General features: G+C 43.9%; 1 protein-coding gene across 1 annotated transcript in view; it reads left to right on the top strand.

Moving 5' to 3' along the window:
• The first annotated feature begins 528 nt into the window (after nt 1-528).
• The window catches only part of NELL2 (neural EGFL like 2), a 154,204-nt gene continuing 130,561 nt past the window's right edge, over nt 529-24,171 (top strand). Inside the window, exons 1-3 of the mRNA XM_049814276.1 lie at nt 529-766; nt 1,043-1,171; nt 23,346-23,496. Coding sequence (XP_049670233.1) covers nt 712-766; nt 1,043-1,171; nt 23,346-23,496 — 335 coding nt within the window. The 5' untranslated portion in view covers nt 529-711. The remainder of the gene's footprint in view (nt 767-1,042; nt 1,172-23,345; nt 23,497-24,171) is intronic.

The following is a 24,171-nucleotide window of genomic DNA, read 5'->3' as shown; positions in this document are numbered from 1 at the left end:
CCGAGGTTCCGACGGCATTCCCTGAGCACTCCGAGCCAAACCTTTCCCTTCCACGCTGCCGGACGATCCCCCCCAAAGGGCAAAACCCGGCACGGGTGGACTTGGGGAGGGGGGGGGGGGACACACCACAAGGCTTGGCTGTGTGTGGGTGTCCCCCCCCCCCCCCTCCCCGGGACCCCCCTCCCGTTCCCTCCCCGGCCCGGCGGGGGCGGTGGGCGGCTCCTTCGGCCTCTCCATAAACCGGTGGGCCCCTGGGGGGGGGGGGAAAAAGGTGGTGGTGGGGAACAGGGCAGCAGCTCCAGCCCCCCCCCAAGCCGAGGGGCCGTGCCTGGCGGCGGCGGGGCGGGCACGGACGCGCCGCCTCCGCATCCCGGTTGCCGCGGCCTCGCTCGTTGGGGGAGCGGCAGGTTCTCCGTGTCGTGTGTGTGTCTGTCTGTCCGTCCGTCTTCCCCCCCCCCCCCCACCCACTCATTGTCTGCCCCCCCCGGGCGGAGGAGGGCTGCGTCCTCCCATCCCCTCCGCCCAAAGCCTTTGTGTGCTCGGCCCCCGCCGGGATGCGAGCTGCGGGGCGGCGGGGGGTCCGCTCCTCCCGGTGAGAAAGCCCAGCCTCTGGCTCGAAAGCTTGGGTTTTTTTTTTTTTTTTTTTTTAATTTTTTTTCCACTCGTACCAGCCGGAGGAAGGGGATTATGGACTGAGAGCATCGGTGGACCATGGAGTCCGGCATCCTCTTGAGCACGCTTTGCCTTCTCCTCTGCCTGGGGACAGGTAGGTGGATGCCGGACCCTCCGAGAGGGCACCCGGGGTTGGGGAAGGGGGTGGTGGGGAAGGGACCAAACAAAAAAAAAAAAAAAAAAAAGCTTCGCGGTCCCCCCCGGGGCGGCCGCAGGTGCGGGGATTCCGCGGCTGAATGGGGTGGGAAGGGTGGGAGGAGGGCGGTGGGGCTGCTCGGAAAGTTGCGGTGTCGGGCTCCGTGTGGTGGTGTTGGGAAGGGGGGGGGTGGTGGTGGTGGTGGGGGTGGGTAACGGCACTTGGTGGGTCTAGTCGCAGGTTTTGGCGTGGACCCCTCGCTGCAGATCGACGTGCTGGCCGAGCTACAGCTGGGAGGCTCCGCGGAGGGGGTGCGCCAGGTGCCGGGGCTGCACAACGGGAGCAAAGCTTTCCTCTTCCCAGGTACGGCCACCCCCTACCCCCCCCCCCCCCTTCCCTTCCTTCCCCTTCTCACCCCTTCCCTTCCCTTCTTTTCCCTTCCCTTTCCTTCCCCCGGCCCCGCTCAACTTCGGTCGGGCCCCTGCGCCGCACACTGGGGAGGGGGGTCCGTCCGTCGCCCCCACCGTAGCGAGGGGTTTGCCGGTTCTAGAAACACCCGGGGGGGTTTCTCTTCCCCTCCAGCCCGCTTTTCTTCTACTCTTCTTCTTCTCCTTCCACCCCCGCTTTCTTTTTTCCCCTCTCTTCATCACCCCCCCCCCCCCCCTTTTTTTTTAATTTTTTTTTTCTTTGACTGGTAGACGCTTAATTAAAGTACAGCAGGAACGGGGACGGCAGATGGCTTATTTTGTGAGTCGTGGGGTGCAGCGATGAATAATAGCACCACCCACTCTTCTGCTTTACTTGGGAAACGCTAAACATACCCCAGTTCCAGCTAAGGAAACGCTCACTGAAAGTTTCGTGTGAATCGAGCGAAAGGCTGAAACGAAGTGCCCCAGAGGAGTGAGGCAGGTGGCTGAAAATAAGAATTCCCCCCCCCCCCCCCCCTTTATTTTTTTACGAAGGGAAAGCGGCTCTCGGGAGCTTCTATGTCATACCCCTCGTCAGAAACAAAGAATGAGTTTTGGTCTTTCTTAGGGTTTGTGATTGGGTTTTTGTTCGTATCGGGAACAGAAATAAAATAGTAGTCTTGTTCCATCTTTCAAGAATATGTTTAGGAGGTTTGTTAAAAATAATTAAACTTCCTTATATTGTAATTTGTAAAGGACTGTAAAATAACTCTCAGTGGCTGGTTGAATTTATTGGCATAGGTGGCATTGCCTAGACATGCTCATTTTCAGTGTATTTTTGAATTAGGCTTTAATAACGTACTGATACATTAAATGAAGCTGGAGTCAAGAACGTTTTCGGGGAAAAAAACGGTATCTTAATTAAAAAAAGAAAAAAAAGCCTAAAAATGGCCTTTAGAAGCAAGTGTCTTATCTGAAACATGATGAAATGCTCCTTAGAAGCATGACTAAACAAGAGCAAGGAATATGGCTCAACATCTGGTGAAGCAAGAGCAAATCTCCCCATCAGCCTGTAGTTTTTAAAATCGGGGGACTTGATTGCTGGCTCCTCGTGTCGTGCCAGGAGTTTCAGCCGGGATCCGAAAGCATTTCTAGTGCAACAGGCAAGAGGCTGCGTTTCCCATACAGCGAGAGTTGTAATTCAAGGGAGATAAGATCTGGAAATGGAATTTCTTTTTCATGTTTGCATTAATGAGATAATTTATCAGAAGCGAATACTTGCCAAAGGTGGGTTGTAATTTTTTTTTTTTTTTTTTTAAGGTGAGCTCTCTAGCGGTGTTCTTCCCCGGTACAGCCAGCGTGTGTCACTATGGACATTAATGTGGAGACACACGGGCATATGCATTCAGAAACCCTGACACAGGCTGGTTTTTAATATCTGTGGCGGGCTTGTGGCTGCGGAGCAGAGCCCTCTGCGAAGGGGGTGACCGCTTAGAATGGCAACCCTTTTGTGCGGGTTTCGTGTCCTAAATTAGCTGTAAGTTTTCGGGTACGGTTCCGAGTTGAGGCATCGTTGTGCTATGATGGGGTGAGGGAAGTCAAAACTCCCTTTGACTTCAGTGATAACAGGATTAGAAGTCTGTAAGAGTAAGGTGGGTTTTTTTATTGTATATTTTCCCAGCGTCGGGACAAAAAAATTAACTGGGTAGAAGAATTTTTTTTGTTCAAGTTGTTCCCTCTTTTTTTTGTAATTATGAGCGTACGTACTTCCTAAACGGGTAACCAGTTTAGTCGTAGCAAAAAGAGATAAGAGTTTTAAGTTTTCACACCAACCTTTTTATTTTGTTGATGCGAATCCGGGAAATAACAAGGACGAAAACACCCGGGTTTAAGTGGTGGCTGAAGTCACTCGGTATCCCTTGGGAAGTCTTCAGTGCCCTGCAGGACTGGAGATACTTTTCCTGCTACAGCGTAGGACGGCTGCTGATTTTCTGATAGAAAATGGGGTCCTTACTGAGCGAACGGATTTTCATTTCTTGGCTTGCATTTAGAAATAGAGAAGTCCCCTTCCTTGCTCAGACCACTGGGTCCGCTTAGTCATTTTTGTTCTGCTGTTAGAGCTCACACCATGGGAACACTGCTGCTCTGAGCCTGTGTATTTGCAGTGTGTGAATTTCAAATATATGTGCGTGCTGACTTGAAATTTGTTTTCTGCCTGCGTGTTTTTCCCTTATCGCAGCTAAAGCCTTAGTCATAGACCCAAATGGTTTTGTGAAAAGGACACAAACGACTTTAAATGATCTGTGAACTTACTCCGGAAGCTTTGTGATCCTTTGCCTTTTGGTTTCTTGAGACATTGAATCTCATACCATATACCTATTTATGGCATTTTAGTATGTTGCCTTTCTGATAGATCACATTCTTGACTGGTGTAAAGCCTCACTTTACATATGTTTAGAACATACAGAAAGCCTAAATGCCGTTTATTTTAGAGAGAAATTACAGTAGTGGCAGGTTGGACTGCCAACAGGTAACAGACAATTAAAGGTATATGATGGGAAAACTACGTGCAGCTAAAGCGGAATAGTCTCTTTCCTTCTGTTTCTAGGCGAAAAGTCAGTTTTGACTGCTTAATTAGCTGTAGCATCAATTTTCAATACCAGGATTTTAGCATCTAATTGGCTGTTCTGACAAATTCTTCTTTGCGTAATTGATTTTCAAAGCTGCTTATATTTCTAGGCCATATAACACAGTAAGCGGTTACTCTCTGAAGGTAGTTTTAGTCTGTTGTAGTCCATTCAAGACCATTTAGATTACCCCTTATACAGTTCCTGATTTAGAAATATTTATAGCCATTTGAAGTTCGCGGTCACTTGGACTTTCTTTTTGTGTACCAACCTGCTCTGTCACTGTACAAATCTTATAGAAAGCGTAAGATTTGGGAAAGAGAACTCTTCCCACCGACTTCAGCAGGATTTAGACGCTGTGGTCTTGAATTCTAAAGCTTTTTAGGTGCCTGATGCTCCTTGGTTGTAGTGGATGGTAGCACCTGAATGCCACCGTAATCTGGCTCTAGTTGGCTGCAGGGACTTCTCTTTCTGGAAATGTGATTTGCAAAGCAATTGTAAACTGTTCCAGTGTAGCTTGTGGGAAGATACAATTATGAATAGAAAACAGGCGGAAGTCTTCCAAAATGTTAATGTTGCTATATGTGAACATCTGCCAGCACTTCCTAGCCAACAGCAGATATTATTATGTCAAAATATGTTGAGAGGAAAATTATTCCTCTTCTGGCCAGAGCAGCAGAACAGAAGTCAGAATACCTATACCACAAACTTCTCTCTGTTGGTGACTGTTTACACAAGTCAGTGAAATTTTCAAGCCCTTCGTTTTCCCTTTGCAAAACAGGGATGACGCTAAAGGTAAAGCCCAAATCAGGTGGGTGGATTGAAATGTAATTAATGTAGTTGAAGAAGGCTTTTGGAGATATACCACTTGTCATTCTTATAATTCTTTCATTGTAAATATACTGCATTCATACAATTTGAGGAGATCAGTGGAGATGAAAGGCCATAGAGCCGTTTTCCTATGCAAACATGAACACCGTATTGCTGCAGGAGCACTTGTTGCCTATGTAACCGCACGGAAATTTGAAAAGGCAGACAAACCCGCAACAGCAGAGGCTGGAGGGAGCTGAGGATTTCGAATGGGTCGGGCACATCTGACGTAAGTAAGTCTCCCGAGCGTAGACTTAATGTGAAGCATGTGCAAGGTCCCAGTGAAGCCAGGTATTTCAACTCGCAGTAGGAAATGATGTTTTGAAGTGTGAGAATCTAAATTAAGGCTGCAAGAGTAACTTGGTCTCCTCTGGCACTCCTCTAGGCAGTAACTCTTTGTGTGGTGTGTCGTGTCCCCCCCCTTTAGACACTGTATTATTTTATATATTTTATAGATATAACATCGTGTTAGAGTTTCTGGGTCTGATTTGCTGTTGAGAGTAAATACTACGCAGCAGACTATCTTTGTCCACAAGAGTGTACGTGTAGTAACGGAGGCACCTTCCAACCACCTCCAGCAGCAGTGGAGAGTGGTGGGAGGTACGCTGTAAATCAAGCGATGAGAGGCACCAAAAATGCAAGTGACGTGCAAGGAAAGTATATGCCTATCAAAAGGTATATAAACTCCTCAAAGAGGAGGCTAAAGAGTGGACAGAAGAGTGCGATCAGATGGTTACAAGCACAGGAATGTGTGTTTAAGGAAAAGAGAGAGGGCATGACTGTCACAAAAATGTGGGAGCCTGCGTATCTGAATGCAGAACTTGGAACTCATTCAGAGGCTAAGCTTTTTCTCTGCCAGTTAGGATATGTAACTCTTAATATGGTTATAAATAACATTTAGATATTTCTGATGAGGAGGGACAGTTCTAGAGGCAAGATATGGTATATTCCGATGAGGAACAAGGCGTGCTATAAAAGACCAAAGAAATGATTTAATCTGTCAGTGCGATGCGTGAAAGGACTCGGCACTACTGTTCTTTGAATTGGGGCTTGCCGGCACAAACCGCTGGCAGACCCCCCCCCCCCCCCTTGAAATTGGCCTCTTGATGTAAATGATTTGTTACCGATTGCTGCGTGACTGGATCATTAGCCCATCATTTTAAAATGCTAGCAAGACAATATTACTATATATATACTATATATCTTGTATCCCTTTGGAAAGATCGCTGGTTTTGGCCCATGACATCATCTCTGGACATTAGTAAATAAAGGAGGTAAAAATAAATCTTTAAAACTAGATGCAAGTGAACTTTCCCTCGTAGAAATAGGATTTGCGTTCCCTATGCACTTCACACAGGCTTTTTTCCTTGCCACCTGTCATTGAAACTATGGACAGATGCTTTCTCCTGGTTCCAGCTGAGCCTGCTGAAAATATTACTGTTCCCAGCTGCTTGTCACCACCCAGGAGCTAGAGGTTACTGTCCCCACCACTTTTCCAAAGCAAGAGATCATATGAGCATTCCCATGTCTGCTGATGGCAAAGTCGACCAGCTTCAGGAGCGAACCTGGCCGACGGCAGTGACATGGATTAGAAAGTCCCGTAAAATCCCTTTTCTCCAGCTGTACTCGTCTCCCAGAGGAGCGGTAACAGACAGCTGGGAGAGAGGATGCTAATGTTGCCAACTGGCATGGCTGAAAGCAGAGTGAATACCTATCTGCAGCTTTTTTTGTCTTGGAAGCAAGCTGGTTTCTCTCAGAATCGCCGAATCCTCAAAATGTGGGACCTCCAGCATAGAGATCATCCGTCGGTAATAAAAATTCCCAGAATTTTTCAGAGAGACAAAGAAAACCCCTCACCCCTTAGTTTTCATAAAGACGGAAATGATTGAGTTTCATTTCAGTAAGCACTGGAGTGTTTTTCAATGTTAGAAACGCCTATAGCGTAAGCGATTACTCTATGACAACGCGGTAGCCAGAGACCTCCAGATTTTGGCATGCCTGGAACAACAGCCTACGCCTTCCCTCTCGCTGCCCCCATCCCCTTCTGCCTCTGGCACGTTCCGAATTCACCTCTGCACCCATGTGAACAGCGAACCATCATGGTACGGCACTGCCCGGGTTGTGGTCGATGCTGCTGGGGGGGTGGGCTGGGTGAATTACCATGCGTGGAGAACTAGGATGCTGAATAATCAGGGATATACCTGGTACTGGAGACTGCGTTGCTTGCTAACTACTGCTCTGCTGGCTTATCTGTAAAATAGAAGGGGAAGAAGTTACGGGAAGAAAAAAACTTGAATATTGCGGACTTGGGATTGATGCTTGTAATGGTACAGCAGAGGGTAGGACTGAGAAATGGAAAGTGAATGGGGACCTAATATATGGCAGATAGCAAGGAAACTCGGGTTTCCAGGGAAGAAAATCTTGCAATCCCTGTACGTAGTCATTAGTGCATAGTTGATGCACAATAAAGTGAAGGTATGACAGAAAACTTGGCCTGTAGCGTTTGGGGATTGCAACTGTCTTAATGCTGAAAGTTTCAAATAAATAATGTTGCTGAGTGTGCGTATTAGGCATATAAAGCATCACAAAGGTATAAGCGTAGAGCAATAAAGTTGTTTTAAGTACGGCTCTAAAAATTATGTCATTGTTCATTGCAAGGAAAGGTATTTTTAAAAAAATAATTTCTTGCCTTTTGTTGTTGTTGTTTTCTGTAGTGGGCTTTTTTGGGGAAGGGAAAGGAAATAAGCAGAAATTAAATATTCCCTCTATAGCCTTTGGGTTTTGATTTTTTTTTTTTTTTTTTTTTTTTTTTTTTTTTTTACTTGCATCTATTGCCATGTGTCTTGATATGGGCTTTTGTCAACTTTCAGTTTGTTAAATTCTTAAGAGTATGGATTCTGGAAGAAGCTACAGCATGGGGAGAAAAATGATACCTGCTTGCCGGTGTAGGCACCGTACCTTACCTGCCCAGATCCCTTTGGGAGATGGTGCCAAGCAGCATGACTTCCATGGCTTTGCCTGGGCTTAGTGGGACAGCTGATGTCTCCAGCCTCTGCAACTTCAACCTTTGGAGGGAATTAGTACCTGCGTTTACTAATCAGCAAGGGCGTGACTCCATTTAGAGGAATGTCCCATTTTATTGTGTTCTTAGGGGCTTGACCCTGTGCTTTTCACAGCCAGGTTGCATCTAATATCTGCAATAAATTGAAGCCTCTGGGGGTCTGTTTTCTATTGGGACAATGCTGATTCCCTAAAACTCTCTTTTTCAATGAGCGTTTGGTTGTTCAGGTTAATTCCAGTAACCATATTCTGTTTACACGTTAAGCATTGCCCAGAACAATTCATACCGATTAATAACAGACAGAATTGCATTTACTTGTTCCTAACTTTACAATGAGGCCTCTTCTAAGACACTGCAAGTACAAAACCCTTGTTGTGGCTCGTATTTTCTCGGGGCTCGACCCGGCGTATTTGTTGGAAAGCTGAAGATGGGTACGATGGGCAGCTCTGGGGCTCGTATAGAAGGAAAATACATGAAGACGGTGTCGGTGCGGTGGTGTGGGGCTGGAGAAAGGGCTGGAGGAGCGGAGGACAAGGAGGACTCCCTCCGTGTCACCGTCCCCATCAGGAGCAGCCGACGTTAGAGATGGGATGTCGACAGCGGGACAGCATCTGTCCTGCGTGCCAGAGAGAACCCGGCACCTGCGGCACGTGCGCCGCCCGAGGGGGGACGGCGGCTCTTCTGGGTAGCTGTCGAGCACGTCTTTCCATATTGCTGGGGGAGGATTGCATTAGCAAGGGGGAGTGACGTGGGGAAACGAGGTCTTGCTACCCTTATGTAACTGCTTTTGCTGTGACATAGTTCTGTAGTCACGAAGGGTGGCTGAGACTAGCTAGGTTAATGGGGTTTTTTATGGTTTCTCCATTTACTGCAGCACAGTTCAGTCTCCAGTGAGGTTTCACAGAGGACAGCAGCATTTCCTATACATCCCTTCATCTAGATCAGTAGTAATGTCTGGTTTTTCCCCCCTACTGTTTGCTTATAAGGTGTGGGAAATAGGTTTCCTACTCTCCCTGCCTTGCTTGTGTTCTTCTCGTCTGTATCCCCCAGGGCGTATGGGTGCTGGCTTGGAAAAATAACTCCAAGAATGGTTAACTTCACTGCTTCCACTGAGTCTTAAGGGAGGTACAGAACCGAGCTTGTAAGTTATTTAAAACCAGTGGATAAGAGCTGGAGATTATATATAGCTGTCACAGGAAACTGTACTTCCATGTAGTGACTCTTCGCTTCCCTATATTTTGTCCTGTTTGGTCGTGTGCCAAGGTACAGCTCCACAGAGCAGCTGTATTCTCCTACCTGCGCTGCTGAGGTACAGCTGAATAAGGGGTGAAAATGATTTTTCACTGATTTTTTTTCTGTCCCTGTGTTTTGGCTAAATTCCTCCATATTTTGTCTCAATGTTTAAGACATGCTAACTTTTCCATCTTGGTGTTGTCCAAAAGATTTCTTCTCAGGAAAATCTGAGAAGAAATATTTTAAGAAAGGGTACTTCAGTTCTTCATTTTTTTTTTTTTGCCTGGTCATGTCTTCCATGATAAATACCCATTATGAATGTTCACTCAGATTTTTCAACTACTGAACTTTAAAAACTTAAACTTGTAGCCAATATGTCATGGTCCCATTTAGGGAGTAAATATTTTTTTTTCTCCCCCTCCCCCCAAACCATGTTTTGGCGGGGAAAAAAAAACGCTGTAGCCATTTTCAAGGTGGAAAATTTTACAGCAAAAATTTCTCATTATTTGTTATGTTAAACAACATTTTGTTTGCTTTTCTTTTTTTGGTGCATACTTTTTTGGCAGTGTGTGTGATCTTGATGACTTCAGAGAGAAATGCAAGCTTGGAAAATTGACTTCTGTTGAACCTTCTTGGGAGATGCTACTCGCAACTCTGTGCTGTTGCAAGGTGCTAAAGCAATGGGCATGGTCTAAAAGGACGAGTAGACTAAAAGAGACCTCTGAAGACAGTGTTCAAAAGGCTTTTAGCAGATTAACATATTTGGAGCAGCAACAACGTTGCTACGATAGACTGTAATGTTTCCAAAGGAGCCATTACAATCAATATTGCTAGCCATCCATAACTGAGAACTCTTTTAGTGGAATTTGAGTGGCAATATCCCGTTCTGAAAACATAGAGGGAGTATAATAAGAAAAAGACTTCCAGTTGTAGACTTGTTCTCTCTGTTAGACAGAGCAAGGTTTATATGGTTTCCCCAGCATTAATCCTTATTTAAGTATAATTAGACGGTGGTAACATCCATACTGTTTCTCCTATCAAAAGAAGACATGTGCCAGCCTTGACTCCATGGCTAGAAGTCTGCCAGTCTCTAAATACAGCTGTGTAATGACCCAGAAGGGTTCCAAAGGAGCTTTTGTGGTTTTGAGGTCAATAATCTGTGTTTTAATAACTCCCTAAGCATGCATTTGCATATTGGGCCACAGTTGTTCCAACGGCACTCCTAAGATTTCCTCTAACATTGGCTAATATCCCTTGAGCTTGCAACAGTCCCCAGATTTGCTCAGCACCCATTCAAGGAGTGGGGTAGGCTTGAGGAAAAACTTGTATACCCTGTTCGGTGATGCTTTTCCTAAGAATCCCTGCAAACATCGTTAGTGTTTGAAGCATAAGGAAAGCATACCGTAGTAAGGCATCTGGGAACTTGAAGGTTTTTTTAAACTGAGATTGTGTCTGGGTTATTGCATTCACTCTGGGTTTCTCCATTTCAGGAAAATATCAATGAATTGAAGGGAGTGAAGACAACAACAGCAAACCTGATTACACAGTAAAAACGACTGGCTTGCTAAGAAAGCTTTTGAAAGAACTTGAGTATGTACAGCTTGTCCAAGCAATGACAAAAGTGTTGTATGATTAGTGTCTAGTATTAGAAGATTCTTAGAGGTTTAAAATGAAGGAATTATTTAGTATTCAAGAGCTAGAGGTAACAGTAATGTAATGTTATAAATGGAGAGGATTTAAGATAAAAGGAGACTTTCACAGTGAACTAGTATAGACTGCGGAATAGCTACTGAAAGGAAGTGGTGGAAATCTCCAGACTTTCCATTTTGTAGAAGATAGCATGAAATAAAAAATCTAGGAAACATTAACTATGTTGTAGTCCTTGTGTGACATTCAGTTAATATGCTAAGGATGGGGTGGATGACCCTGTAAGTCTTTCTCTAGTCTGGAGATCTGGGGTGTTGGTGGAATTGTTCTAGTACAAGGAGAGATTTTTCAAAGACACGAAGGGGCATTGAGCACCTAACACTCAATAGTCAAACTGGTGCCTTTGCATTCTCCCTAAAACCCGTTCTTTGGTGCGCCTGAATATGTGTTAACGGTACTTGGTTAAAACAAGCCTACAAGAGCAAAGAAATCAGGGTTTGGAAGCATTTCTAATTTTAACTCATCCAAGCTTATAAATTGGGCATATGTTCAAAACCTGTAGCTGATTCACTGTGGCTAGCGGACACATCCATAGAAGCATGGACTCCGTTAATACCTGATTTAAAAGAAAACTTCGTGCAGGAGAATCTGAACTCTGGTCCTCCCCAGCTTCTGTGGGACTTCTGGCAACAGTAGCTTGAGTCCCCCATGTACTTTCTGTCTGCCTGCCCTGCTCACAGCTGAGCTGTGTGTATGGTATTCCTCGGTATCCCTCCTCTTTGATGTTCCCGATTCAAAATCCTTCTAACCTTTCCTTTTCCTGGCATCAAAACTAGGTGAGTAGAGATTTTTCCAAGGGTGCCGGTACGGCTGGAGGCTCAGGTGTCCCTTCTCTGCCACTCGTCCCTCGTTTCTGCTGGTACCTGAACTTACTTTAGGGTTCAGCCTCCTGCCTTCTCCTCCCATCTGCTGCTGTTTGCTCACTCTGCTGCCGGAGAGCTGTGGCTGGCAACGGAGTTGTTGGATGAGTCTGGCATGCTTCAGGTGTAATTTTTTTTTTTTCCCCAGTGGTGGCCTCCCTCCCCCCCGCCTTGATCTGCTCTTCTTGCTGTTGCGATAAAGGTTTGGGTTTTCTGGAGCTCTCCAAGTTGGTGACTGTTGACTGTTCTCTTGTGTCCGAGGTTAATCTTTCATGCCGACCATGTCGTTGTGGTCACCTGGGAAATTAGGACGGATCTCATATTAATGCTTTCTTAAGCTCACCGTTGTGTTATATGAAAATAAACCAGCCTTAACACTTAGAATTTTGGTGAGCTGAAGGCAATTAACCCTAATGTGGCTAAAAACCACTTACACCCCAGAAAGCCAGAGGTGAAGGAAAACTGGGATGAGAGATCCAAACCACTGCAAAGGGGGAGAAACAGATTCTTAACGGGGAAAAAAAGCTAAACCCTCCAGGGCATCTGCAAATGGGGTTGGGCTAGACGATCTCAAGAGGTCCCTTCCACCCTAAATGGTTCTGCGAAACTCAGGCCGCAGGTGGTAGGTCCTCAGGAGCAGCATCCCGGTCACAGGGAAAGGAGGTTTTGAGAGAAAATGTCTGAGCAGAGACCACAGGTAGGTCTGACTGACACTTGCACAGTGAGAACCAAGTGAGGGAGAGATGGGGCGCGTTGCTCAAAGGGTGTAGGAGTTTCTACATCCAGCACGATCATAACCCAGAGGTGCGCTGGTGGGTGCTGGTCTTCTACAGTCTGTCATCGTATGACCCAGTTCCCTGCTGGAATATGTTACGTTTGAGAAGCCTGAATTGTGCCATATATCGGGGGAGAAGGGTAGTTCACGTAATCCAGTTTGATTTACACCTAGCATAACCTGCTTGTGCGGTTTATTATTGCTGTTAAGTTTGCACTTTATTGTTTTTGATTGATTAGGCTTTGTTTACCTTCAGTAGAATGCTTTTTCATTTGGAAAGGGCTGACAACACTGCTTCCTTCTCCTGTCTTCCCCTCGGCATGACTTGCATAACTTTTTAAATCCTGACCGTGCTATATAACTAGGGACTGGAAAGAAATTCAGTCTTTTAGCAGTTCTCATGTGTGTCATGCCCTTATTACAGTACCAGTAGGGCTGGAAGGCGATGCATTATTTTTCTTGTGCTCTGCAGTCTGTGTCCTAGCGTTAACAGCATTTCTTGGTGTGATATTTTTGTTTGTTGTTAGGTCAGTTTGACACAAAGCGCTCATACGACAGTATGCAGCCAAGCATAACTAGGTGCATATGCCACAGATGGCAGCAGCAAGGAAAACAAGACAAGCTTGATTTTCTCCACAGGTTTCAAGGTGTTCTCAAAGCAGCTTCTAGAAAACTGTTTTGTGCCTAAAGGGATGTAAGTGAGTGCATGTACATATACACATACACCTATGCATTTATAAAGCTATAGTAGCTGCAACCTTTTAGATGTAGCTAGAACCTGTCTTGAAATGAAGAAGCAGACAGAAATCCCGCTCTACCTACGTCTGTGTCCTTGTTCAAAGGTACTAAGTTTTGTAGTAGTATTGGCCACAAAAAACCTAAGCAACATCATCGTAAGTAGCGGTACTTGATACTACCTACGAGGGAGCACATACAAAGTGTCTTCTTCAGAATTTGAAGAGGAACTGAGAATTGTGTTGGAATATAAACCAGGGAAAACTGGTAATCAAAAAAGCTATTGCAACGTATAATTGATAATCCAGAACCTATAAATCATCAGAAAGCATTGCAATAATAAATACCTGGGGCAGAGCATACCATACAGCACACGCTTTAATTTCCTAGGAGTAGAATTTCTGTAACAAGAGAAGTCAGCTTTTATCTTCATCACTTTGTTATGATGTAGTAGGTTCCCGCTGAGTAGCACCCTCTCTCCTGGTGATAGTATCTAGCATGATGACATATTTACAGTGGAAGGGAGAAGTATTTCTTGTGGGCAAGGAACAGTGGTTTTCTGTATCATGTATGCCTTTAAAAATTCCTGATAGTACTTTTGTATGGTGCTTCCCCCTAGGTTGATGTGCACATTCCTTACGTTCCTTTTGGGAATGTTCAGGAGCGCGCATTCACATTTTCTTTGGCAATTTGGTGGGAGTTGTTTTAGTAACAATCTAGCGTGGTAGGATCTGTATTGCTCGTTAAGCGAATCAGCTGCTTCAGCCCTCTGTGCTAAGAATACAGACTTCTAATCTGGAGCGCTACACATTTAAAGTTCAGGTTTTCCTACAACTAGGTTTCTTATCAACTCATTTGCAAAAGGTTAGAAAAAAATATCAGAAATACGCTACTGTAGATACAGTCACTAGAACCTTTACTGTACTCGTTTATCTCTTATTTGCTCTTTGCCTACTGAGCCCACAAGCCATGAAACCCTCGGTCATGGACCCTACATATTTTTGGAGGAGCGCACCTGACTTGTTGTGGTGCAGCTGGGCTGCTTTACCTTATGGTAAATGGTTCACGCTTGTAATCCTGGTGAAAATTCCTTCTTTGCCGAAGGGACCACAGCCAAAGGAAGGACGAGAGATGTCTAAGTGTCTTAGCGTTGTGCTTTGGCAAATTAAGCCTGGGATTGAGAGCTGTGACACCTGGACCTGATGCTCAAATTGGTGTTTATAGTGGTATAAATCCACCGCTTATTCTCTCTTCATCTATTTCCCTGTGCTGTGTGGATCTACTAACCAAGCAAAGGTGCTGTCTGTGGCTGTTTGTATCGTGCTGCTGACACACTGAGACACACCACCGTTGAAAGGACGTTTCCCTGATCTGTAATCCAGGTGGGGAATCGTGCTGACCAGTCACACCGTTCATTTGACAGCTTCACCGATGCAGTTGGATTCTTCTTGTGTAGTAGGTGGCTGGGCTGGAAGGAGAGATCCACCTTCCCCATTTGTCCTGGTTTCCGCTGGGATAGTTAATTTTCTTTCTAGTAGCTGGTACAGTGCTATGTTTGGGGATCAGGATGAGAAGAATGTTGACAACACGCTGATGTTTTCACTTGTTGCTGAAAACAACTGAAAGTTGTTTACACTAAAGTCAAGGATTTTTCAGCTTCTGATGCCCAGCCAGCAAGAAGGCTGGAGGGGCACAAGAAGTTGGGAAGGGACACAGCCAGGGCAGCTGACCCCAACTGGCCAGAGGGGTATTCCATACCATGTGATGTCATGCCCAGTATAGAAACTGGGGGGAGTTGGCCTGGGGGGATAGCTGCTCGGGAACTGACTGGGCATCAGTCAGTGAGTGGTGAGCAATTGCATTGTATGTTTTGTATATTCCAATCCTTTTATTATTATTGTCATTCTATTATTGTTGTTGTTATCATTACTAGTTTCCTCTTTTCTGTTCTATTAGACTGTTCTGATCTCAACCCAAGAGTTTTACCTTTTTCCTTCCGATAGTCTCCCCTATCCCACTGGATGGGGGGGAGCGAGCGAGCGGCTGCGTGGTGCTTAGTTGCTGGCTGGGGTTAAACCACGACACTATTCCACACTGCGTGGTCTAGTTAAGTACGTGCGCACCACAAAGAATGATTTCATAGCCCCGTTCTCAAGATCATCTCAGGGGTTCTGCCATGTTTTGAAAGAGCTTGACTGTACTTTAGTGGCTTGCACCTGAACAATTGTTCTGTAGACTCACAGGGACGCAAAGGAGGCTGTTTCAGCAGGGGATGTCGGTAGTCGGGCTGTGGGGAGGTAAGCTGAGCATTACAGAAAGATTCAGCTTCACGTGACTTTCCTTGGTTTCTAAAAGCAGCCAGCACATAAGCTCAGAGGCTTAACCCAGCCACTACTATAATCACTCTCAAACTAGCATTGTATCATCTCTTGTGCAGAATGCTTCTAGACAGATTTCGGTGGTATTACTGTCAATTTACAGTGAATGCGTAATACATTACAGCTGTAGTTTGCCCCGGACAGTCTTGGATTTGCAAACGCATTCCTAAACAGTCATCCAAGCCAGTGCCAGGAGCTGGCAGAAATGGTTGAGGGTTGGCTTACCGCTCAATTATCTCATTCTATCATATCAGGTAGAAGGTTTTCCTCCTAGTAAATAAGTTCTCTTTTAATTTCATTTGCATAGTTGACAATTTTTAATGTTCCTTTAGCTTAAAAAAGAAAAAGTTAACAAGCTTAACAAACCAAGCAAAAATTACCTGGGGACTTTGACCATGGAGAAGAAAACATTACACACAAAGCACTTTGAATGAAATCTGATTACTTATACCAATGCACAAACTACTTCCGATTACACAAGCAAGTCAGATCCTTAAAAATGGTTTGGTTACTTCAGATCAGAAACATTGCAGCTGTAGTCAGGTGTATGTGTCCAGGCTCTCAGTACCTTCTCCCCCCTCTTGTCCCACAATGGATTTGTGTTCTCAGCTGTGCCAAAATGACTTTCAACGCACAAGTATGAAGCTTGTAGGTGAGCCAGAGTTTTGGCCAGAAGTGATACGGTTAACGTTTTTTGAGGATATAGGTATGCACAGTCAATATAATTGGGGAAAAATGTGTGTGTCCAGAGACAAGTCCTTCTTCTAGTCTTCTGTGTCAGTCTGTTGTGACTTGTGGGACTTTGCTTGTGGTTTGAGCTGGAGGAAAGCCCTTGCTGGATGACACACCAAAGCTGTAGCTGACATTCAGAATACAGAAAGCTACAGAGCAAAGGCAATTGGAACCTCCCCAAGTGCTGCAAGAACAAACCGTGACATTTTCCCTCTTGTTTTTATTTGATTTAATGATTTGGCTTCGAGTCAGTTTTTGTTTAGATTGTTTAGTTTCAGCTGAAGTGCATTTTGCCCTCCTTCTTTTCTCCTTCCTGTCCATTGCAGTTCCTTCTGCATGCATCCTTGCTGAGGCATTTGTTTAATGGAAATAAGAAGGGAGGCACAGGGATTTGGTGGTCACTGTGGTGATGTCTAAACTACAAGGGCAGTTTGTGGGTTATACCCCCTTAACGGTCTATGGGGTATATCAAGGTCTGATCATTCAAATTGGGAGATTTACTAGAGTCCTTGCTCCCGGCATTTGTGAGTTTTTGTTCTGGTGAGACCAGGTTGTACCCCGTTTGTAAGGAGCACGTGGGCACGTAAAGGTCTAGATGTACCTGGTTGGATCCTGACGTACGATTAGACTGTAGTCCCAGTGTTCACCCAGCCTTGGGAACTGGGCAGCGTTCCTGGGCCCTGCAGCTCAGGTACACCCTTTGGCAATGGCCCCGGTGGGAAGGGAGTCATACAGGGTCAGGGTTTAGCCCGTATCTTGTAGACTTTTAAACTCAAGGTGGAACTGCAACACCTTCCCCCAGCCTCCTGCAGAGCTCCTTCCTACAGCCGTGGAGAAACCAAGTCACGTTCATGTGGGGTTGGAAAACTGTACTGCTCCTGTTTTGCTATTCTCTCCAAAATGATTGGGAATCTGTGAGAAGGGAATGAACAAATGTGTAGGAAAAGTAGCTCAAAATGTTTTATCAACCAGTATCTTATGTATCAGTTCAAGTACAGAGTCAGGTGTATTTAAAAAAAACCCACCCAAACAAAAAAGGCAAACCAATCAACCTTCCGACTGAAGTATCTAAAGCATAACACGCCTAGCAGGGTTTTGCTCTAACAAAGGGTGTTTTACTTCTTGCTATCTTCAGTTTTCATTACAGGACTGCAACTCCTGAATTTGAATGCACGGTGCTCCACTTAAAAACCCACTGTGCCCTTTCAGCCTTGTAAAGATTCTGCTTTTGGATAGTCTTTGCGTGCTGCCCCATTGGCTGCGAGCAGCTTAGCCCACGTTGGTTACTTAAATAAAAGAACAATATAAAGTAAATAGTCTCAGATATTGTTGCCCTTTGTAGGCTGTATGAAATCCCTAGTTAAGAAAAGATTAGCCAAAACTTTTAATATGGGGAAGTGACACGATGTGAATATACACTTGTGACAGTGACCCCAACTAGTGTAGGAAAATGAAACAAAATTGAGCTAGCCTTATTATACTTTTTCAGACTCTTTTTAGCCTGCAGTCCTTCTCCTTTTTCTCATAAACCACTAGAATTTAATTCGTGTGGTTCAGCAAACCCACAGTCAGATGCAGAATTGATTTATAGATGCTGCTATTAAAAGCTGATTATGTGCACACGAAACAAACTGTGGAGCTCAATTAATTAGAATGCCTCCTTCAAAGAATCTTCTGCAGGAGTTTGTTTCATAATTCAGCTCATACTGTATGTTTAGCTTTAGATGCACTTCAGAAACTCAAGAGCACACCCTTTCCTCAGACAAGTTATCTATTGTATTTAATAATGGTTTGTTTTTATTGTTTCCTGGAAAACACCTGTAATGAATGGCTTGTCTTAAACTGTATTTGCATGTAATCTTTCCACTGTGTGATTTAGTACGCTGCTGGTGCTGTGTATGGAAATTTTCCTGCTTACCTCCAGTAATGTGTTCATGGCTGCTTCCAACACCTTTTTTGGGGGGGGGGGGGGGGGCTGGGCTAGTTAAAGCTGGATTAGTTGCCTGATACGGTTCCTCCTACGTTTGCATGAATGCAGTTGTCATCATAGGGGTGAAGAGAAGGAATTAAAGGCTGGTGGCAGAGCAAAGGGTAGAACCGCCTCCTTCTGCAGCACCAGTTTAGACTGGTGGAAGTGCCTTTGGACCTGTGGAGTGAATCCTCTCGAAAGTTAGACTTACTGTCTCGGTTATAGTGCAGTAATGATCATCTCATGAGCGTGACTGAAATGACAAGGTCTGCACTTGACGCCTCCAGGAAACACTGGCGTGGCTTTGGCGTTCGCTGCAAAGCTCTGACCGCAGGTTGTCTCAGAGGGGAAGGTTCTGGTTGTGTCCTGGTTGTGAGGGCTGTTGCGAGTGCAGGGTAGAGACAGCCACCGAGTTTGCCCTCTGAAGAGCTGAGGTCCTGCAGGTCTTACGGTCGGTGGTTTTCTTCACTGGGTTTTCAGATTGCTTTGCAATGTTAGATCTTAAAAGACTCGGTTTTCTGTGGCTATCGCCTCGTAACGAGATATTACAGCTGAAGGTTGACCACCACCTACTCTTGGTCTGTGTCCTTGTAAATCATTATCATTGCCAACCACAGGATGAGTTAATTTGCCTTTCTTCCAGCCTCCTTCCCCCAGGCTGTTGTGGTGTTCTCAGTACTTCTGCTAACTTGCATCTCTCAAACCAGCCACATGTGTTACCGCATGAGCATTATTATTCCTTCTAAAGGCATTTCCATGCTATAACATTTGACTTGAGCAAGGAGTGTGACATGCTTTGGGTTTGGATTTTTGTTTCTTTCCTTGTCACTTTGAACTTCATTCTTCTATAAATTAAAGATGGAGTATTGACGCTATGGGTCTGTGAGGTGTCATGGTGTAGTCAAACCAAACACATGCAATATTCTGAGAAAGTAAACCAAATATACAGGTATCTTGGCTAGAGACAAATTTCTCGTTCAAGCTAATAGTTCACTCGTTATTTTTGCACTCTAGTATCAAAAGATTTACGCCTTTGGTTTTGTGTATTAGGAATGTTCACAGTATGAGGTTTTTGTTGTGAACTGTTGCGAAACCACAAATTATTATCTGAGACATACCAGTTTGATTTTCCAAGCTATTATGGAGGAAGTCCAGTTCCAGTAAAGTATTTTCCTCAGGTCTTAAACTGATTACTAGAAGCCAAATGTCAAGAACAAGCCTGCATCGGTATTTATTGAGCACAGCTGGTGATCTATCAAGTACCTACCGCTAGTGTTCAAAGGCAATTGGAATGAGGGATTTGCACTGTTGTGTTAGTGTAAAAAGAATGGATCTAATGGATCAAGGACCTTTCAGTGGTCTTTCTTTAAGAAATCTACCTGGTGCCGGCCCTGAGCAAAGGGTGCTGTGTTTCATCAGAGCAGTAATAATTCAAAAAGCTGTGTAGCTCTTTGGTACGGCAAGTATGAACTGGCCTATTTGCAATATCAAAACCGAATGGCCATGTGTTTCGGCAATTTAATGCTCTAGCAGTTAATGTGAGGATAATCTTAATATATAGGCCTCCAGCGTGATCTAATCAGGTCGTGATGCTTTTGTATGTATTTGAGAGGATAGTCTAAGGCCATGATGAATGATTATAAGGTTTTATAGATAAAAGGATGGAAAACTCTCATCCAACCTAGTGATCGGGTAATGATTCACAGGGGTGACATGGGTAGACCTCAAAAAAGATTCCTCTCTTGTGGGCGTAGAGGCAGCTCTGTGTTTCCCCCACCTATCAGCGCAGCAATGAGGACTGCGAGGGCTCGGGGAGTTCCACGGTGACAGTGAGGGTTTGTTTCCTTCCTAAAGCACAGGGCCACCGCAGCGCAGTGTTCGCATCCCAGTTAGAATAAAAGGGCACGTAGGAGGAGGGGGAGATGGTTATTTATGTGTGATTGGAACTGGCCTTGTATAATGGTAAGGGTGTTATGCATATACTTTCTTTCATCAGCTGCTAATGAGAATATCGTAGGAATTTGGTAAAATTAACATTTCTTTCTAATTGAAAAGTTGTGGATTTTATTTTTGTTAGGTAAGCATAGTCTCTGTGGACTATTTTCCCACTTCCAGCAACGAGCATTTATGATTTCCACTGGTAGGGTGTGATAGTAGTTAAAAGTAGGAATGATATAGAGGGATAACTGGGACAGAGAGGCACCCTAGCATCTTCCAGGGTTCAGAGCTGTGCAGGGGAAATCTGGATTCTTGGAAAAAGGTAGTAGCTCTGCATTTCTCATCTTCTTTCTTACTACCATTTCATTATCTTACGGGAAACCTGAAAGAAATCCATTGGAGACGATGGGAACAGAACAAGAACAGCCAGGGAACTTTCTGCAATTTTTCTATTTCCCACAATTCTGATAGGACTTTCTCTTTTTTTGTCTTGCTTGACTTTTTTCCCTCCAACACCCTTCCTATCTTCCCATCAAATTCACATTTGATATGTGTACCTCCTATCTTTTCCTGCTGCCATATTAAACCACGAATATTATGTGTCCAGCTGCAATATACATCCATGGAAATCGATAGTATCTATTCAGTACCTTAATGCCTCTATAGATTCCTGTATACTCACTCTCTAAATCTGAGTGAGACTGAAGCGACCAGATGCAGAAGCTGTTGGATGAAGGACCTGTGCAGCTCCTTCGCTGTCACGTTCACGTGGATGTGTCCTTGATCAGCCCTGTATAAATGGCAGGGAGCGGAGAGGCGATGATGTGGAAATCACCTTCATAGCCCTTTTTCTCCGCCCTTCCCTTTCCTCCTAGCAACTCCTGCAGTGTTTCAGGTGAGGGGGAATCAACCTGAATTAACGTGGCTGAAAAACCGTGGGGTGTTTGTGGTGTATACTCTATAGGCTTGGTTTCATTGTCTACTGAAGTCGAAGTGAAGTATCTCTACCAAGGGAGTTTAAAAGAAGTATGAAAGGTTGTTGGAGGGACAGGAGCGTTGTTACAAAGTAGTAGCAATTATTAATATGTAAGCAAGGTGACCTCCCGCGTTCCAGTGGCCTCAGCTTGCTCTGGGTTTTGTTCTCCCACTTTTATTTAGTTTTAGCTGCGCTGCTCGTCCTGACTGCGGCTTCTGAGGCTGCTCCCCTTCAGGCAGGGCAGCTCTGCCCCTCAGGGCAGACGCTCTTTTGGCTACACACGCAAGCACGCAAGTATAGCTTGATTAAACTTCGCCAGATCTTCCCTCATTAATCAAAATGAGATTGTTCTCGCTTCAGTGTAAACGTGTAATATGTTTGTGGGCCCAAAAGCAGACTCTGTAGATACTCTTAACGATAACGAACCTGCACTAGAAGAGGTTGTTGGCTGGGCTTTCTAAGCTGAGAAACCCGGCTCCCTGCCACGGCAAAGAGGGTTGGAGGATGTGCGTTGCGCCGAGGAATCAGACTCTGTAGGCTTTTAAGTGAGTTCCACATCTGTATTTTCCTGTGGCTTTCTGTATCTTGGTAGGAAAGCTGCTGCTGCGAGCTGCAGCACGTGAGGATCCTTTGACTGTGATTAAAAAATATGTTCCTTGTGTGTCCTTCTGCTCTGTCTCTTGGGAGTAGATTGTTTATATTGCTAGAAATTGTTAATGCAGTTAAACTATCTTCCAGCCTGCAAACCTATGTCATTCCACTCTGTTAGTGTCCCTTGGCTAAAAATGAATGCTTTGATGTAATTGTATTTGAGTTGCCTTATAATTTATTAACAATTGCATTAAAATACCATGAATGTCTGCTACAGTAAGGGATAGATGCAATCCACAGTAGAAGAGACGTGAAGTTTCACAGAAAAAAACTTTAAATGATATTGTCTTTCTTTTTTTTTTTTTTTGTCTTTTGGATTCCCCTTTATAAAAAATGAATCAAATTCAGCCTAGTGTGACACTGTGCAGAAGCTTGGTTAGGACTTCAAGGTTGTACAGGTTGTTGCATTTCTTAAACACATTGAAAAAATATTCCTGGTCCATAAACCACAATAAACTGTTTGCTGTTAATACAGAGTAGCATCTTCATAGATACAGCTTAAAGAATAAACCTGTTTTTAAAAACAGCAGTGTAAGCTTACGTGAAAGCTCAGCTCCAGTGCTGCCAAAAGAAAATCACAGTTTCTATTGCAGTTAGTCCTCTGCTGCTGTTGCTGTCCCTGAATTAGTGTCCCTGAGTTACAGCAGGATGGTCAAATTGCAATGACAAGAAGCTTGTGAATTGATTTAGTTCTTACACAGTTGATTACACATGCTAATGAATTGATTTTGTGCATTAAAAATGTATATTAATTTTTTTCGAGTATAATGTATTATGGGAAACCTTGGGGATTGTTTTTCTAGCATTTGACATCTTATTTTGTAAATTATCTCTCAAGAGGGCTTAAGGTTGGGCCTTTTTATTTTCTATGCAAGTTCTGTGCAAATTCAGCAGAAACATTGCTTCAGTTTTGGTTGTATGGGGGGTTTTAAAAGCAAAATCTTTATTGTGTGTGTGCAGTTACTCTAACAAATGTTCGTGACATCCTGTACAAGAAGCAGCAGCAACATAATGCACAACTGGAGAATATAGTGATTAATTAACGACAATATATTTTGAAAGATGAGTTTTGAAGTTAATTTATAACAATTACTTAAAGCTGAGTAAATTGTCCCTAAAGAGATGCTGCTCTTTATTTTTTTGGTTTGGTGTTTGTTTTTTTTTTTTAAATTAATTGTGCATAGCTATTAAGCATAACATTTTTGTAGATGTCATTAAAAAGTTGCTCAGGTCGCGCTTCGCAGCTTATGCTCATATCCAGCGTTGTCACTCTGTGCTTTAGTGCTAGTGAGTCCATATTTTGGATGAGATACTAAAGGTACCATCTGGCCATCCATGGGAAAAAGAAAAGAGTTATGACCCTGTCTTAAAAACAAAACAGCCCCCCCCCCCGCCTCAGAATAGAATGGGTGTCCTAGAAAATGTGTTCTTTCATTGAAATGGCTCCCATTGCATGTAAAAGCTGGTGTTTAAAATACTTTGGTCCCTGCTTTTGCCTGTCTGTTCAAGTGGGCTACTCAGGAGGAGCTTGTTATTTTGTAAGTCTTTGAGTTGATGATATAAAGTAAAATAAGATTTTATACTGACTGTTTATTCTGGTTTTTGTTTTTTTTTTTAGATACTTCAAGAAGTGTCAAGGCATCTCCAGAAACAGCTGAAATCTTTTTTCAGAAATTAAGAAATAAATATGAATTCACAATCCTGGTGACCTTAAAACAAGCCCATTTGAATTCAGGGGTTATTCTCTCTATTCATCATTTAGATCACAGGTAAGTACTGCTACCTGTATGCTAGTGAACGAAAGTGGATGTATTTATGCAGTCAAAAATTGAACATAAGTTAGGGCAAAATTGTTGTGTAGCAGGTCACTTGCAAATATTTATAGTGTTTGGGTAGGCATATTGTACAGATTCATAAAAATTCACAAGTCCAAATCGGCCAAGGGAAAGTAGAACAGCTTTTACTCTTTAAATATCTCTTGCCACCAAGGGCATGAAAAGCCAATTCTCTCTTGTCATTCATAACCATGAGGACCAGATGCTCAGCTGGTGTAAAATTGTTGCATCAAAATAGCTACACTGATTCACAAAGCCTGTCCTTGTATGCCCACCTCTTCATCAGTTGGTTTTTATCACTGCAAGCAGTTTAAAAAAAGCCGAAAAATCTTCCAGGTATGGGCTTACACCTCCCATGAATGGCAAAGCACTATACTAAAAATGTTGTCAGCCTTAAAAAACTAGTGAATGACACAGAGCATTTAAAGATTATCCCTTTGATTGGATAATGACTGCTACAGAAATAAGATACTCTTTATATATCTGTCTGAGTAATAGCTATTAAAGATAACCACCCTATGATTCTGTGACATAATAAAAAGGAGTTTTAAAAAGTGCACTTTCTAAGCAGTCATTAGCACAAGCAACAGATGATCTCTGCTTTAGGTT

Source organism: Accipiter gentilis, chromosome 11 (assembly GCF_929443795.1).
Source record: "Accipiter gentilis chromosome 11, bAccGen1.1, whole genome shotgun sequence".
NCBI lineage: Eukaryota > Metazoa > Chordata > Aves > Accipitriformes > Accipitridae > Astur > Astur gentilis.
Note: the sequence above shows the minus strand (reverse complement) of the source record. Positions and strands in the feature narration are given on the sequence as shown.